General features: G+C 40.5%; 1 protein-coding gene and 1 long non-coding RNA gene across 6 annotated transcripts in view; one reads left to right on the forward strand and one right to left on the reverse strand.

Moving 5' to 3' along the window:
• Raskol (Ras GTPase-activating protein raskol) overlaps window positions 1–19,085 on the forward strand; it is a 108,027-nt gene that overhangs the window by 72,123 nt on the left and 16,819 nt on the right. For 4 of the 5 annotated variants that reach the window (XR_013083201.1, XM_076798612.1, XM_076798611.1 and 1 more), the window contains exon 2: window positions 5,711–5,805. Coding sequence is in view for 4 of the 5 variants with exons in the window: in XM_076798612.1 (XP_076654727.1) it covers window positions 5,711–5,805 (95 nt within the window). In the remaining variant the exon portion in view is untranslated. Of the gene's footprint in view, window positions 1–5,710; window positions 5,806–15,788; window positions 16,108–19,085 lie in introns of those variants that run through there. The other variant, XM_076798614.1, reaches the window with a different exon arrangement.
• LOC143360070 (uncharacterized) lies at window positions 8,135–18,540 on the reverse strand. The gene is made up of 2 exons (XR_013083202.1): window positions 18,188–18,540; window positions 8,135–8,770 (listed from the first exon to the last, which is right to left on the reverse strand). It is a non-coding gene; the product is annotated as an uncharacterized LOC143360070 (long non-coding RNA).

Consider the following 19,085-nt stretch of genomic DNA (forward strand, 5'->3'; position numbering starts at 1 on the left):
GAAAGAAAGACCGAGGTAACTCGAGACTCTTGTGCCCAAGAGAAGCGTTTAAACCGCTGACCGTAAACAGAAAGGCCCAGGGAAAGGGGTCGGGAGGGGGGGACCGTTGGACCCTCGCAAAGGGCGTTAATTACAGGGCTGCATTCGTTTCTTCTCCTCCCGCGGCTGATTTCCGTTGCCGGAAACGTGACCGAAGCGAGAAAGAGAGGAGGAGGGGGAAGAGTGGGAGAGAGATGGAGAGAGAGAGAGAGAGGGAGTGAGAAGAAGAAGAAGAAGAAAAAGGGAACTTGAAGCACGCCACTCGCTTGAGCTCGTCGTGTCGAGTGGGTTAGGTCGGATTAAATGGAAACGACTGCTACACGAAGTAACGTCGTCTCGAGAACAGCATTTAAATTGATCGCTTTGAAACGTTCAAACTGTCGACACTTATTATTTCGACGTGCTCCAAGGAGCTAACAGTCGCACTCGATCGGCTGAAACCCTAGCACGCTATCGCGGGTCATTTGCGCCTTATACTGGAATTTGTATTACACGAAGAAGCCTGATTAATATTCTATGCTAGTCCTATCGCACTCCGTCTTGACGGTGATACTGCGATTCGGAAAAGTATACTTTTTCGGAGAAGTGGAATACGGGAAAATGAAATTCAAGTTGTTGCTTGTCTTCAACAATATACATTGTAGACAATAATAAGCATTTGTACAGGGCCACTCCAATTAACACTCGAATGGCGAGTGGAAGTTGCCACTAAACATTGCTGTATCATTATTCGAAGTATTTTTTACATTATTAAAGTTTGTATTTAATAAATTACTAAACACTTCAGTATTGCACGAGTAAACTGCACCATTTTCGTATGTACAACATGAAAAAAAAATATATAGAAGGGAAATATTCTAGGTCGGAAGAAATGTTTCGTTTTGGAGTTTAAGGGTTAAAGGGTTAAGTGTCGCATGTTTCGATTGAAGCACAAAATTATTTGAGATGTGTTTTAAATTTTCACATAAAGTCTGCTTCACAATATTAAATCGTGGAAGACTGAGATTATAAAAGATGAATTAATTATTCTAGTGAAAGAAAAATATGGAAACATTGTGGGGCCAGTGAATCGAAAATAAAATTAAACCGTGTTATACTTGATCACAATTTGTATTCTACTGGTCGCTAATATAAATCTTCAGTTTTCAGTTGTTGTGTCATAAAATAAGGTGCCTGGTTGTGTGTGGAGTTTTTACGGCCATCGGTTCGGCAGTCGTGGTGTTAGGAACCGGTTCGACGACATGGTGTTTCGATAATTTAATTTATCAGGCAGTTAAACCGCCACGTTTGCAGAGAAAAAATTAGTATACGTATTTGTGAGATCATTTATTTGTGTTTGACTCTGTTGTATTCTTGAATCTTCTTTTAATTAAATCAGGTGTTTCTATATCCAGTATAAAAATTGTTATTAATTATTACTTAATTGTTTCTTCCCTGTTACCGTTATTTCGATTGCATTGTTCAACCGCGGACTTCGGTAGAGTCAAATGCAGTAACGTTAATTAACCAACGACCTGTTTTCGATTCTGAACGGTCAAGCTGACTAAGTTGACCAATCGAATGTCATTATTAAACAGCTGCATTGCGTGTATTTACCGTAAACACGAACATAGAGAACACAAAATATATTCAATGAAAATTCATACGACAAATTAACCAAAGAAAATACAGTTGATTATGTGCATTTCCATTTCTGTAGACTATTTAATAAACATCAGAAGGACGGAAAAACTTTGTTCGTTAATTGTGCCGTTCACTGCACAAATCGATTAACTCCACTTTTTGAAAAATCTTACATTTAACTGTCAAAGCACTTGGTATAGTCGTAACTTTTTATATTTATAATAACTTTCCTGAATAATAAAGATTGTCACCATTAAACGACAAAATTTTTTTGGCCATTGAATAATAAATAATTTATTTCAGAGGCCATTTTGATGAACTCCGTACTCCGATGTAAATCGTTGCAATAATGCAACTCAAATGCACTACCAAGCGCTGAATGATAACGGTAAATTTTCTAGTGCCGTCTTATCAGAATTAAAGTAAAATAAATTAGTCAATCATAGACTAATTGCTGCAGGATATCAAGTACTTGTGAAGTAAAATTAATTATTATTAAGAATAAAGTTTAATTAGGTATGTTTTAATTTTTACTGTATACTTTACCAATATTACACGGACTACATATTTTTTCAGCCATTTCAACATCACTCCCAGATCGTATTTGGGTTTGAATTATTATAAACAATTATTTAAATTTGTCAGTGGTTTTAAAGAAATAAATTTTATACCATTGTAATCAAGACGAATGAGACTAATAACAACGTGAATGTGGAAAACAGTGAATCATCTGATGGTTCTTCAATACATCATTTATATTGCTGATGAATTAATCACAAATAATATATTATAACAGAACTGTTAATATTCATTTTTATGGAAGATCTGTAATAAAAATATATAATAATTAACTTAACCTGTAATAAAAACTTAAAAATTTAAACACTGAATTTAACTTTATTATTTTTTTCACGTGCCAAATCGATTAACTGCACCAGTCACATAAAAGCTACATCTGTATTTATGCACTGTACAATCTTTATTTGAATTTATATTATAAAGGGAATTTTAAAAATCAATCTACATTATTTCATCGCATTTCTCAACTCATTGTTTTATGGAGTTAATCGATTTGTGCAATGAACAGCTCAATTAAAGAGCTTGTTAAAATTAAAATTTAAATGGCAACACTTGTCCGGCCACGGAACCTGCGATCCCGGCCGAAACTTTCCTGGGCAACAGAACGAACGCGACGGTGCCATTCTTTTACTAGCGGCAATCACGAGTCATCGTTCGAATACCAGAGAGCCCGTAACAACAGGTATCAGGTTACTAGCACCCCTGTCGCAACAATTGCTTCCACTGTTCGCGGATTCCGGGGCAGAATGAAGCTGACCGGTCGCGGTACCTGCACGCGGCCCGCCGCCATTGTGGCCGTTTCTATCGCCGTTTTCGATGGAACCTCGGCATTATAAGGGCCCCGTGAATGCCCTTTGCCGACACAAAAGCGCGCCGTTGCCGGTATTGAAATCCCGCCAGGTTCCTACAACATTGCTCGAGCCATGCCGTGACCGAGTTCAACTAACCGAACAACCGGAAGTCCTCTTTAATCGCGATTCTATGCGTTTTTCTTCCTCTTCCTGGATTAGTGCCGGTGCACCCGACGGTCTGTCCCCCATCGTTGTAGATAGTAGCCCGATAACAGGTGTGCTAATCGCCTGTGAGATTCGTTTGATAAGCATCTTGTGCGAACCTAACACGTGCTTCAGAGAAATCTGCGCGAATTAGGTTTATCTGGAACTATCCTGGCGATCAAGTTCTGGACAAAGTTTTCGGCCAGTCGGTACAGTGTTTACTCTACAGTAAGCAGCAAAACTGAACACACATACGACATTTTAACAAAAATAATTTTTTATTCAATATTTGTATGTAGAATACAAAAGAAACAAAATACTTGGTATTATCTACAATCTTTTGGCTTTTCAAAACAAACTTAACATTTGTGATATTATTATTTCGCTTCATACAATTTTTTTTTTCGTGTAGTCGGTTTTGCACCGCACTAAGATTCTCGGGATTAGGAACTGTAAACACAGATTTTGTAAACAATTTGGTAATCCATCACGGTCAATGCCACGACCAGGAGTGCTGTAGTTATTCGTTTATCGTTGTTCATGCGTCAACACGCATCAATATAACATCATGAAGCCATTATCTAAAGATTTGAAGAATAATATCATTTTCCAATTAAAATCGGGTTTATCAACGCGAGTAATTGCTAGAAAATTTGTCGTCGGTCAGGGGGTTGCACACAAGATACGGAAAAAATACTGTAGTAAAGTCCCTGCATCTTTTGGAGGCCGTCCAAAATTATTGTCTTGTCAGGAGAAGAGCAGATTGACGAGATACATTACTTCAGAAATTACAACGACGGCATCAATGGCTGCAAAGTGATTCGAAAGCGATGTTGAAAAGAAAATTAGTAGGTGGACGGCTCGAAGGGAATTAAAAGAAGCCAATTTTACAGCAATTGAGAAGAAACAAAAAACCTTCTCTATCAAAAAAGAATGTCAAGGGCCGTCTGAGTTTTGCAAGAAAATATTTAAGCTGGAATACAAAGCAATGGAAAAAAGTAATTTTTTCCGACGAATCTAAAATCAATCGAATTTCATCGGATGGACGTTCTTGGTGTTGGAAGAAGCAAGGCGAATCTCTTTTACAGCGTCATGTGGAGCAAACAATAAAATTTGGTGGTGGTTCACTTATGGCGTGGGGGTGAATTACGGCGTACGGTGTAGGTTCACTGCATCGAATAGAAGGTACGGTGAACCAGTATACATATAAGGATATCTTAGAAAAAAATTTACTGGAAACAATTGAAAGCATGCCGGTACCAGAGTGTGATGTCGTATTCCAACATGACAACGCTCCTGGGCATTGTTGTGAAGAGCGTAAAGAATTGGCTGCAAACTCAACCATTTCAAACCATGGAATGGCGTGCTCAAACTCCAGACATAAACCCGATTGAAAATGTCTGGGCATACTTAAAAATGAAGTTACAGAATAAATATAGTGCTCCCCCAGCAACGATAACTGATTTGTGGCAAAGAGTGCAGGAACAGTGGTATTCTACTACACCAGAATATTGCGAAAATGTAGTATTAAGTATGCCTAAACGTATTCAAGCAATTACCAAGGTTAAAGGTTCATCGACGAAATATTAAGTGTACGAAAATCTGAAATGTTTAGTCAAAATTAGTTGCGGTGCAAAACCGACTACACGAAAGAAAATTGTATGAAGCGAAATAATAATAATATCACAAATGTTCAGTTTGTTTTGAAAAGCCAAAAGATTGTAGACAATACCAAGTATTTTGTTTCTTTTGTATTTTACATGCAAATATTGAATAAAAAATTATTTTTGTTAAAATGTCGTATGTGTGTTCAGTTTTGCTCCTTACTGTATATATGTCCCAAACACCTAGGCGGTAAAAGTCCCAGAACTACCCCCGCAAAGAATAGTATCTCTTAGCCGATATATGTCCGTGGCTAGGCCGCTGTTTTGGACATATTACGGACATATAGCTACGATACTGTGACTGTTAGATTTTCCCCAGGTGCCTAGGTACACTATGGTCTAAAAACAGTGGGTCTTAACGTGCACAAAATTTTATAAAATCGAATACGTCCTACACAAAATTCTCACTCTAGTTACCTCGGAATATATAAAATTAGAATAGAAGAATCAAGCAGATAATTAAACTGCAAGTCACAATAGTGATCCTGAAAGCGTGAAATATGATCGTGGCAGAAGACCTAACGAGTGTACATCCTCCCCTGTCCTCTGCCTGGCCAAAAACGATCCGCCACGCCCGAGGCAATTAAAAATGAAATATAAGCCCGGGTAGTGCAATTTTTCCAGCATCGTGGAATCCCGTGACGAACGCAATTATTTCGACAATGCGGTTTCAGTTTACGCGAATTACCATTCCCGCCCGAAACGAGATACAATAATTAATGCCCGCCCCGCGGCACCCTGCGCCGCTGGGAACGCCCACTCGTCGAATTACCCTGCGCTAGATTGCAAACGTTGCCCGTTGTGTTTCAGATACGTCCTACGAGAAGGCCTGTCGAAGGGGTAGCGCACCAGCCACCCCTGTCCTCGGAGCACGACCCTTGGACGTCACCCCCAACAGAATCGTCGTAAGTAAATTTTCATTGGTACTCGCTCTCTTTCAGATCCCTGTAATTTCCATTCACTATAATTTCCGTTCTTTTTCACAATGCTGAATGGCATTCGTCCGGTACGGGCCCGATTCATAGAACCGGCTCATTGTACTGCAAACGGCAAAAGTGTATTTCCTTTTGAATGCGAGTTGCAACTAGGCTGTCCGCTCTGACCTTTATGCAAATTCGCGTCTACCATGGACCGATGCTCTGCGACTTGGCAATTTTTCAACGCTAAACTGCACGTTGGAGCTCTGCAGTTAAATGTTTTTGTTTTGTTTTTTTTTTTTAATTCAGAAATATTTTTCTAACTCTGTACATATCTTGGACGATATTCAGTAAACAAAAAATTATTTTTTTCTTATTACTAGGATTTTATGCATTTATGGCAAGCACAAGTAGGTTGCGACACATCCACGACAGAGCCGAAACGCGTCACGTGACCGGGCCTCGTGGCGGTAGCGTGGGGGAATGACGTCGTAGAAGGGGAAGGTTGGAGTGGGGGGACAAGTCTTGATCTGACAACACTGGATGCATGCACGACAGAGACGAAACGCGTCACGTGACCGGCCCCGTGGCGGAAGCGTGGGGGAATCGCGTCGTGGAAGGGGAAGGGTAGAGTGGGAGACAAGTCTTAATCTAGGCGACACTTGCATTGACACAGTGATTTTTTTTCGTAGTGATCCGCAGTCTATAAATATATTAGGGATACCCATAAGTAATCAATTATTTGCAAAGAATTTGTTTTGCCTTTAATTCTGTACCGATCGTTGAAACACATATTCTTTTACAGTTTTCGGTAAAGCAGCCTGTGTTCAAAATATTCTAAAAAGTATAATTTTTTTTTTAACCCTGTAATAAAATGGCGGCGTCTGTACCTTCCGAGGATCGTATTTGTCATTGCATACTTTTTCATTTTCATCCTTCGATAAAGTATGGACCAATAAGTCTAAATTTCAGAATAAGTAGGAGAGCAAGAATTATCAACATAGAAAATGTAAATATTTACATTGATAATTCTTGCTCTCCTACTACATTATCACATTGAATTCATAATATTGACCAGAAAGTCGAGATTTACCAACAAATTAGAATTAAAATATCTCCTAAACTAATGATTTTTTTACACAAATAGATTAATACTTTTTTGTAAAGAATATGAAGGAGCATCAGCTGATGCAATAAAAAATATATGATTCCATTTAAAAAAACATTAATGACCTTCATATGTCCTATACACGTCCACCTACAAAAAAAAATGTTACATCAGAATGTGCCCCTCTCAAAACCATTCAACTTCATCTGAAACATTGTTCGCTATGCGTAATAATAATGACGTTAATCTAGATGGCAAAATGTGGTGACCCACGCTGTATAATAAATTAAGAAATAAAAACTTGAATTTACTACAAAGTTTGTTTCAGATTTCAAAATAATTGATTACTTACGGGTTCCCCTAATAATACAATATAATACAAAAATAGTGAACTTGCAATGACCTTCACCAGAAAAATTTTTCTTTAAATCACAGTCTACAAAAACATTGCATTAAATATCGCCAGAGAAGGTAGAACAGACGAATTAACGATTTCCCTTCAGGAATAAACTTCATTTACCCCGTCACATGCCAAGGATGTTCCGGCGCTGTGTAAAAGTCGTTAATCGGCGAAATGTCTCGAAATAATTACTTTATCGCGCCGTGCCGCCTCGAGCTCGCAATTAACGCCTAGACGTCTCCTGTTTCGGGACACCGAAGAAGACCCCCGGTATGCTGTCTCGTCGTAGATCCTTATCGCGACGAATACTTTCGGCGAATCTGTCAGCGCTGCGTCGATGTGCATTAGACTTGCAGATTAGATCTACACTCGAGATTCGAGCCGACGATGAAGCGGGACGATTATGCTTCTGGAATTCGTCGTTCCCGCTTCCGCGTGGAACGGGTTCGATACACGAAACAGCTTCCGCTCTCTGAATCCGTAATTATCGGCGGGCAACTTTCTCCTTTTGATCGATCCTGAAAAAATTCGAAGATCGGAGGAAGTTTCCTGTGTCGGGAACGTCTCAAGGCCATTCGCAATTCAGCCCGATAAAATACTTTCTGCGTTTATGTAACCTATTTCGTAATCCGCGTTCAATCTTGCTCGACGCGCAATTAAACCGTCAATCAAGTTCCTATCGTTTTAAAACAGGTGTACATGTTGCTGAGATAATAATAGACACTTACTTCAAATTGTAGAATGTCCTAAGAAACGTGTATTAAGTCAGAAGGACCAGTTTAAACATTTTTTTGTGGGATGCTTTTTTGACTTAAAAATAAATTATTAAACATTTTATAAACGACTGAAACTGAAATTTAATTTTGATCGGGTAGATTGTGGATATTTCTGTAAGTTACGTATAGGATACTTCATCAAATTTTGATTTTCTTTGAATATGTACTGTTCCAAAAGGTTTAAATTGAATGTTAGCTGGATTTGAAGATACTTTCAGAAATTCATGATCTGAAAATGTTCGAGAATTTTGTTCAGGGAATACTCTCACGTATTCGGGAAGATCCCCCCGAGCCTCGGTAGGATAAATCGTCGTAGTCGATTCTTTTGTTGCAGCTTTTACATCCATTGCTTCCGGTTGAAATGCTCGGACTATCGCGCCGCGCCGCGTGCCACGTTTCGCTTTCGAGGCACGGAAAACGAAACTCTGGTTTTCCAATCACGTATCTTCGATCTCTCGAATCTCTCGGTACATTGAGCCGTCGGTGACGGGCGCAACCGTGCACCTTTTCCTTTTATTCAAACAACGAGCACTCTAAACATCACGTCCATTGTGTTTCTTTTCTGTTCCTCGAACTCGAGGGGCGCTCGCAAGCTGTTCGAAATTTTTACAAATACCCTCGACACCGGAGATTCTGTTCCCGAGATCGTTGCGGTGAGCCTCGGTGCTTCTGAAAAAAAGAAGACGTTCGAGTGGAACTTTTTCGAAATGGTAACGGTGGAAAAATCTGTTAGACTGTTTAAACTGTCGAAATATTCCCCCCAGCTGAACGATTGACTCACTGGAATCGCAGAAACAGTTCCAAACAATTGTAGCAACAATTATTTTTCAACTACAGTGTCTACTCGGTAATTGTCCAGAACACGGATCCGGCCAGGGACAACTATAGGCTAGATATTTGGGACATTTATCGAGTAGAGACTGTATTGATTCTCAAAGGTGGTTTCATTCTATTTTAGTCTCAAAGTATCAAGTAATTTATTTCCCACTTTATAACTACAATATATTTATGAAATTTCTTGTTTCGTTTTATATAATACTGAACTTCATATTTGGAAACACAATATTTCATTACATTTCATAATTTTGTTAATTTTATTATTTACAATTATAATCTCTCAATATTTATTATGAACTTTTTACTTCGAGTTTTTCTCAGCTAGTTCCGTACCTATAGCGTTAACATGGCTTGCGTCAAGTGAACGTGATTGCGTAATTCTGTCCTAGAAGTCTAATGATAAATATTGCAATAACCATGCGATTCACCTAACACAGACCTTATCATTAGATCGTTATCTATATATAATGTCCGATGAACTATTCCCTACACTATGAACTATTTTGTACAAAAATAGTTGCAAGTGCTGAAACGTGAATCCGCTCGCACCACTGAATCTACGTGTCGGTAGAGATCGAATTATAGATCCATCGTAGATAGCTGTAATATTATCGCTTCGAAAGCATTTTCATCCCCCGTCCCGCTCGGAGAAAAGGACTCCTTTTCTCGGGGATGTTGTCACCTTTGCCCTTCGCTTCCGTTTTGTTCCATAAAGCGACAAGCTGCCCCCCCCCCCCCCCCCCGGCTGGACGTAAAAGTAGACGGACGTCGCAGCATGGAAAATATCGACCCGGTAAGTCTGCAGGTGTTCTCAAATCACACGTCGTGGCGGCAGATTGCTTTCCAGGCTGTGACTGCGAGTTGCAGGTGTTCCGAGAGCGGATTTCTTGTATCGATACGTATTCCGTGTCTCGAGAGATTTCTTTCGCTTCTTGGCCGAGACTTCTCGCTTATGGTCTTGGGGCACTTTCGTGCAAGTTTTCATAGATCAGTTCAAGCCTTTAGCTACAGTGATTTTCCTTTGGATTCTTAAACAAGAGTCAGTTAAATTGTCACTTTAATTTCTTATTTTCATTTTATTATACCAGGCGTTAAAGCACCACTGGCTTTTAAAAAGAGTTGAAAGAATTTTCACAATCTGACAATATTTTCCAACACTACATTTTCGTTTTCGAATCGAAATATGGATAAATTATTTTACCACTGACTCGCACGAGAATCTACGGGCCAGACAAAAATATAGCAAGCCCGCCGGCTTTTCGCCATGCACGTGTAAAAATATTTCTATTTCGTTTCGACTTTAATTAACCTTTCGATTGGCAAAGTAAACGTCTCTCTTTGTTCCATGCCCCTGTGCAGTAATTTACGATAATGGAAACGCGTATAAAGATTCGCAGTGCGGTAATAAAAAGTACACGAAACCGGCGAACGTACGCGTACACAGGGGTGGAGGATTGAAGAAATTTTATTTGTCGTTACGTCTCGGCAAGGAAAAAATATTTCGAATATCTTGTAATCTTATCCAGTTAGCGACTCGAAGAAATCCATTTGAACGCGAGATTCTCGTAAACTTGTCCCGGCGACAGAATTTAAAGTCCAGCCTGCCTTAAATCCCTATGGAATCGCAGTAAATTAATTGAAAGAGCAAAAGTTCTGTAAATGATCGTCGGCAGTGTTCGTTCGATGCAACTGTAACCAAAGAATGCTGATTACCTTCGACAATTTATAATGGATCGAGTTGCCTTGATTTTATACTGCGCTATTTAAAACGTTACTGCATGATATCCCGTCGATATTATTTAAACACAACTATTTTCAAAGAATTTATTATCCGTTTCGTTCGTACGAGACAACTGATTGTAATTTTACAGAAAAATATGTATATACACATCGTTATTTAAAACGCTGGATGGTGTAATTACTCAGGGACTTAATCAAAGTTGAGGATTTTTCTTTGCGAGATTTTTTAACGGTTTTGCGAAAGGGTATTCGTTGTGACATTTTTTAAATTTTGTTTTCGGAGAGTATTATCTCTGACATTTTTTAAAATATTGTAAACGGAACATTTAACGCTGCCAGCTAGGACGAAATTTTTTTAATATTTTGCAAAGGGCAAGGGAATTTCGCAATTTCCACTTTGTGATATTTTCTAAATATTCCACGAAGAGAGTATATTATTTAACATTTAACACTATCCGCTAGGATAAAATTATTTTCTAACAATTTGTAGGAGGTATAAAGCTAGTTTTGTGGAAAATCATCAAGCAAATTTATTCGCTTCCGTATTAAAATAAAGGTCGTGCGAAATATCAATAGACAGACTCTTTGGTAACGGTTATGGGACATTATAAATTATTTTTAGTGCGTCTGGGATTAACAAAAGGGGAAATATAAAGGCTGTTGGAAGGAATGGCGGTAGTAAAAGGATTTACCAAAATTTTCGCCGTGGTCGAAGAAGAACCTCTCGGATTTCGCAAGAATACGTAAACTTCGGCGATCCCGGTGTGAATAGTTACTGGCGAGAGAGTACCTGAAATAGAAGAAGGTACTTTTACTCTCTATCGACGAGGAGTTAGCCGACCCCTTCAGGGGAACAAAGGAGGGAACGAACTGGTTTTCGAGCGGTACACCGACGACTTCTTCACAGATCGATCCGGTTAAAGTGCGACGTGCTATCACGAATTGTTTACGAAACCCTCGACCCGGTAAAAGAGCGAACGTGTAAAAAACCGTGACTCTTATAACTCCGTGAAACGTATTGTGTCCTGCGCGGGAAATTTATAGCCCTCGCGAACAGCCTCGAGGCCTCGTTTACTTTGGTATGTAGACAACTCTTCTTCCACACGAAACAAAATTCGAAAAACCTGTTACTTTTAAACAGATCTTTATTGGATTAACAATTACGAGAATAGACAATAATTTAATAGAGTTTGCTACTGCCGCAGATCATTATTTGTACGATCACTTCAGTGAACTTGTACAGTTTATTTGTTGGTCCGAGTTTGTTTTAAAAATAAAATGTCACAGTCGAGAAATCTCGTATCCATTTTTTAGCAAAGCAAAGAGCAAGCTGACAAATATTACTATAAACTATTATACAAATTAATTTAATTATCGCTGTTATCGCTGTGTCTCGAAGGAAATTTCTTTGGTTTCTTCGAGACAAAGAAATTCGCGCTGCGTTCCACGAGAAAAAAAGATGGCAGGGAAGGGATTTTTTTAACGGAGGGACGAGTCGAAGAGCGTGTGTCTCCTCGGCGATTTCCGCATCTGCGAGCAGCACAGCATTTGTCACAGTGCATCCCAGCTGCATCGGTCGGGGCTCGCGCGACGTGATTTGAGAACCCCTCGAAGACGTTTTTGTCCTTCTTACCGGTGCCACCGAGGGCCGAGGGGTCCAGGGGAGGAGGGAGAGGGGGTCTGAGAAGCCAAGGGGTGACCCGTTTTGCCTCACCTGAATGCTGGGGCAGGGTTTTTGGTCGTGGCACAAAGGTGCGCCCCAAGGATCCCTTGACTTCGACTACGCGGATGAGCAACATCTGCGCCAGTCGACGACGAGATTTTGCCGCGAAATCATCTGCTCTCGCGAGCATCCTGCGAAGCCTGCAGCTAAAATCGAACGACAATCGATCCAACCATTTTATCCCCGATTTCTAACAAATCCATCAAATTCTAATCGATCTGACTCTGAAGATTATCAAGACGCACACGATGGATTTTTCTGGAATTACATGAAAGTGCTTTTAGGAACCAGTGACTGTAGCGGTACACAGTGTTTACAGTTTCCAAATTTTACTGCTCACTAGAAAATTGTGAAAATTGTGCACATTGTCAATTTGCCAGTATTAATGCACGGCGGAGGTCTCAACAGCAAACTATTCGGAATTTCAGTCCACTCGTTGGAATTCAAACTTTCTAATATAATTCTGAAGTTGTGAAAGTCGACGTCAATGCAAGAAAATTTATTGAACTTATAAATATTGTCGGAGGAAACGGACGAAAATTTCCTGGAGCTAATACCGAACGTGTGACACAGCTGTAAGCAGCAAGCAACACATCTCCAGAGTTGAAGACGAGCCACAGGAATTCAAGCTTTCCAACGCAATTCCCAAATTGTGGAGAATTGGTTGAGAAAAGTGAAATTTCCGAGTTTTTTGGAATTTCGGAGCGGAATTGACTAGAAACCAACTGGATTTCCGAAAAGCGTTCCAAAAGTCGACGGAAAATTGGACAGGCTCACCGAGAAATAGTCGAAGACCGATTGCTCGGAAGCGGATTCGGACAGCTCGCCGCGGATGACGGCGCGCAATAATTTATCGACGGACAGACGCCGGTAAATAAAGGGACTCGTGTCCAAATAAAGGAGCATCAAAGAAGCTCTCGGACTGTCTGCCCCGCAATCGACGAAAACCGACGCGGCAACGTCTGCTGAAAATACCGCTTGTGTTTTCGCGGTTCTCCTCAAGTGCGGACCGAGGAAGAACCTGAGCCTGTCACGTCGGATCATCGTCACTTTCGACGATGCGTTTACAAAAATCGTGAATTTTCGTCAATGGTCTGTGAAATCTAGCAACTTGGCCGTCGCATAATCGAAAATACGTAGGATGGAGATTCCTGTACGAGTTTCGTTGATGAAGAAATTGTGAAACGACCTTCGTGCATTCAAAATCTGTTACTCCAAAAAATTATTTTACTTCCTTTGGAGAATTCGGAAGAATTTGTGTAATCGTTGATATATTGCCAAAGACAAAAGGCGGCGTGAAAGTAAATTTACAGAAGGCGATAATTAATAAACCGGTGGTTTTACGATCTCATATCGAGGAGCGGGGTCGGGATAAATAGTTATTACAAAAATACGATGCGAGGCGATCGTGAAGAGGTTTCCGTCGAATCAGAGAAGCGTGAATCGGGGACCGATCGGCGCAGAAGTGGCGGGAGATCGTTTAAATAGCCTGCCGATTTAAATCCCCCGGCACGGTCGGGCCCAGAAGGGAAAAAGAGGCTTTCGACTGCTGCACGGCCGGTCGGCCATGCCTGGAAACGTAGGTCCCGTTTTCGGGGCCCTCGAACCGATACCTGAGCCGGGCCCGATGGGATTCTTGGCTCGTGCTTTCGCCAGTGAATAGAAATCCCTGCGGAGCTATTGTTGTCAGGTAGGAAATTCGGTTTCATGGCCGTTCCACGGAAACGAAGAACCTCAGTCTTGAGAGGACGAGCGACACGCGAGGACTTGCAGGCCATTCGATAGCGTCGTTCCTACGTTCTCCGAGTTAGAAACATTTTGGACATCTTCCCGTGTGAATAGTGATCGGACTTGAGGCTGTTTTAAACTCCGAGTTGTGCAACTTGTCAGACAGTTTCGGGAAGTTGGACGTGGAAATGGCGGTGGTTTGTTGAGGTACGAAACTGTTACTGGGTGTCCGGTTTCTGACTGAAAGTGTTAACATTTAATAGATTATTGATCGAGAGGAATATTGATGAATACCGTGATTTCAATCTAGCGCACGTTATTGATATTTCTGTTCGATATCCAGGTAGTTCAGATCAAATTATTCGTTGTTTTATAATTTTTCGAAGAATCGTCACATAAAATCCAAATATTCATCGAATACAGTACAATAGCCGTTCACAATTTTCCAACACACGGTACAGAATTTATTTCGGTCATCTAACGCATTCGAGGCGAAAACGCAAGAAAATATTAACAAGTATCCAGTGTCGTTTAAAAAGCCGGAGTGCAGTACGAACTGTGCAGTTAATTTCGAGCACCTTCCAGTAACGGTCGTCGATCTCTCAATAAAATTGATCGAGTACAGGTGTTCGTCGGGGCGCAGTTGCTCACTGTTTCTAATCGTATTGTCAACAATTTGCGATCGATCCTGTTCGGCCCGTGAAATCCCCACCAGCTGGGGAGTCTCTCGGCGAAAGCTGCGACTCCTATCTCCGGCGAGGTTTCCAGCCACGAAACCGGTGACGCAGTCCGCCGATTACGCTGCATCCTGACATTGGCCGACGCTTATCGGGACCGCACGTGTGCCTGATAACGTCGCTGCGACGGATAGGTCCCACGACGTTGGACACTTTCGACCCGGCAACGTGCTCGACGACAACAAACCTACGCGTGATCGAATCGTCAATAAATATCGTTGGTGCATCGGGGAAAACAGGGCTCGATCGATAAATTTTATAAACATTAAATCACCGGTGCGAAAACTGGGAAAGACGAAGAGAAAATTGAAGACGGGGTGTATCGATTTATGTTTCTGTTAGGTGCATGGACGCTATTTGCTAGACACAGTGCTTTATAAACGCACACAGTTTCACTTGTGAATTGCGGCTTGCGACGAACTCGGCGACCTTGGACACTTTCAGAACAACGAAGGTATTTCCACATGGGATTGAATCATCGATGGATCATCGATAGCGGAAAGTAGACTTACGATTACGCTGAGCGTAGTACCAGATAAAATCGAATAATTCCGTCGTGAAAAGGAGCAAGATAAAGTTAATACTGAATCACGTCAGTGTGGAAGAAGGAAATCGGAGAAGATGGAGGGAAAATTGAAGACAGTGTATCGATTCGTCTCTCCATTAGCTGCTTAATACATTGCAGACATAATTCCGCCACGGTGGGTATCCATCGTTTTCAAACAAAACAGGAAATTAACCTACGGTGTTTGCTAAGAAAACGGATTTGCTCGTGAACGCGGCTAACGGTTTGATTGAACGGGGAAGCGGGTCTGATTACGCGATTCCACGGAAGCGTAAATTGGGAATCTGGAAAGCTGTCGATGACTAAGTCGCGATAATCCCTGTTTATATCGAGACACGGTTCGCGCGTCCCAGAACTTGCCTGCGATCGGACAGATTTTCAGTCGCGCGGGTTCGATCGAAGAGGGATTTTCGAGGGAAAATGAAATCGAGAAGAGTGCGTTCGCATGTTGCACAACTCAGGATTTCGGATCGGAGAAGTGTCGGGATATAGAAGCCCGAGGAGGAGGAACGCGTTTGCTTTTTCCGTCGTGGAATTCGTGGAGCCCGGGAACATCTGCTGTGCTTTCTCACGCGGTACAGTTCGCATGACCAGGAGAAAAATGTGCGTGAAACCGATGGAGGAGAACGAGGAGGAGAAGGTTGTCAGCATGATCATCAACTACTTCGCTGCCAGGGTAAATATGCAGACGTGGGTTGGGGTGCGAAGGGAGACGAGGGCGTTTTGGAGCACTCTGTATCGCTGCTTCGAATAGCGTTCTGCATAACTGAACGCTGTGGCTCGATATTTCGCTTCTGACACTTCGGTCAATTGTGTTGTTTGCTGGTTAGGTGAATTAACCCTTAGCACTCGAATGGCGACTGTAAGACCCCACTAAAAATACCATTATTCAAAGTGTTTTTTACATTATTAAGTTTGTTTGTATTCAATAAATTACTAGACATTTCAGTATTGTACGAGTAAATTACACCATGTTCGTATGTATAACATGAACAAAAAGGTTCACGAGAAACAGGCCACCTAAGTAGCTCCGTTAGGCTTAGAGATAGAAGAAAATGTTAGAGAGAAAAATTGTACTGTTAAAAAGGACAAATATGGTAATATAAAGAAATGTTCCAATAGCAGTCGTGTTCAAGGTTTTTCGAAGGTCATCAATGATTTTTAAATACCACCACATATTTTTTACTTCCCAGTATTGTAGCTGATGTCAAGACGAGTTCAACGATGTTGTACACTGTGACCTTCAAATGACCTTGGACTTGAAAATTTATGATAAAGCAATGGTAACTTAACTAACTAAGGCAATCAATTGTGCTTTCAATTGTTTCTGTTAGAATTGATCTACAAGATCTAATTATTCTTTTTTGCATGTTCGCTGGTGTAGTCGGTTGATCACGATACACATCATCTTTGAGTGTTTCCCACAAAAAAAATTAAGAGGAATTTAGTGTTGAGAAATTCGCTTACGGTACGTGAAGAATTAGCCGGACAGCCATCGTGTTTATGCCACACTACCCGACGAATTTCTAAAGGCATATCTTAAAAAAATATGGACAATATTTCTTCCAGAAACGTAAAGTATCTTGTTGTGTTTAATGTGCCGGGAATAAAAAAAGGTTTAATTATTTTATTCTTCAAAATTCCGCACCAAACGTTGATAGCCCATGGTCGTTTATCCACTTGTCGTAACCATCGTGGATTCGGATTACTCCAGTAATGCATATTTCTTAAATTAAGTTGACCATGATTTGTGAAGGAAGCCTCATGAATTAATAATACGTTACTAAAAAACCACTCACAAAAATTTACGCGATTTTCAAAATCTCTTCCATGAAGTTCTTGGTGCAACGATATGGGATATCGGTGGAATTTGTGTAATCGAAATATTCGCATGATACTTGATTCTTTTTTTGTGGAGAACCGACTACGCCAGAGAACATACAAGAAAAAATAATTAGATCTTGTAAATCAATTCCAACCGAAACAATTGAAAGTACAATTGATTGCTTTGTAAAATGTTTAAATGTTAGTGTTACTGCTCAAGGTCATAATTTCGAACATTTAATTTAATTCAAATAAAATGATTGCACATTTTGAAGTTATCATTGCTTTATGATAAATGTTCTAGTTCAAGGTCAGTTGAAGGTCATAGTGTACCACATCATTGAACTCATCTTGACATCAGCTATAACACTGTGAAGTTAAAAATATATGGTGCTATTTAAAAATCATCGATGACCTTCAAAAGACCGAAAACGACTACAATCGGAACATTTTTTTATATCACCATATTTGCCCCTTTTAACAGTACAACTTTTCTCTGTAACATTTTCTTCTATCTCTAAGCCTAACGGAGCTATTTAGGTGGTCTGTTTCTCGTTAACCACCCGGTATATAGAAAGGAAATATTCTAGGTCGGAAGAAATGTTTCGTTTTGGAGTTAAAATAGCTTCGAGTGCAAAAGGTTAAAATATTAGAACCCGCCGTTACAGTGTTAAAACTTGTTGAACCGGAAGAGGTTAAACTTCGTCTTGGCAACCCAGAAATTTTCAACTTTTCACTATATAATCCTGCACATCTTGACGAGAAAATTCGAAAAATCGAAGTTTCAAGGCAAGGAATTCACTGGTTCAAAAGTTATACGTGTTTAAAGTTGAGCGATTACGATGTTTAATAGAGAATCCAGAAGGAAGAATTTTTGCGAAGTCACGTCAGCAAATAATTCACGCTCGCTCGGAAATGGTTTTCTAACTTACCCCATGATGTGGACCGTAACAATAATCGTTTTCATAACTATAAAAGAATAAACTCCGCCAGAGGAATAATTCCCACGGGATATTTGATACTTTCCAGGGAAACGTCCCATAGATTCTTATTAATCGTAATTTTCGACGTGAACTCGGGAAAACTTGGCGACCCGTCGCACTGCCGAGTGCACTTCCGGGAACATGCAAAACACTTTGGACTCTTTCCGAGTTACGCTGGCGCACGGCCAGCTTGTCTTTATCCGATGACCCGAGAAAGGCAACACGCGCGCGTTCACAAAAGTCGAGGAAAGTGGAACGGGCGAGTTAACGTTCGATATCGTCTCGGCGATCTTGTTGAAAAATCTGCGGTAAACAAAGAAAGAACGCCATCCTGCCCGAGCAGCGTTTCTGTGGCTTCCAGAAAACTGAATTTTAAAACCGTGAATTATCATATGCCAAGCATAAATCCTCTAAAACGGTGTCAAATATTCCGTAAAAGTAATTTTTGCTACACTGGGTAACCGAGAAAGCTCGTGGCGCTTTAATCGGTAGAGATAAATGGTATAAAGTGATTAAATATGCTTTTATCAGCTGTATACTCTATATGTCCCAAACGCCTAGCCGATAAAAGTCCTAGAACTATCCCCATGAACCGAGGCCTCTAGCTGCTCTTTTCTACGTTCGGCGTGGATCAAAGAATAGTATCTTCTGGCCGATATATGTCCCTGGCTAGACATATCGAGTAAACACTGTGTCTCCCTGACACTTTTCTGATTAAAATGACACCAAACGCGGTATAATTTGGTTCACATTTACGTATTTAATTTATTACTTGGTGACGTGTTCGAACAGTTCAATCCCAACTCGGATGATTATACAAATCAGTAAAAATTTAATCTAGTGAGGT

This window comes from Halictus rubicundus, chromosome 12 (genome assembly GCF_050948215.1).
Source record: "Halictus rubicundus isolate RS-2024b chromosome 12, iyHalRubi1_principal, whole genome shotgun sequence".
Classification (NCBI taxonomy): domain Eukaryota; kingdom Metazoa; phylum Arthropoda; class Insecta; order Hymenoptera; family Halictidae; genus Halictus; species Halictus rubicundus.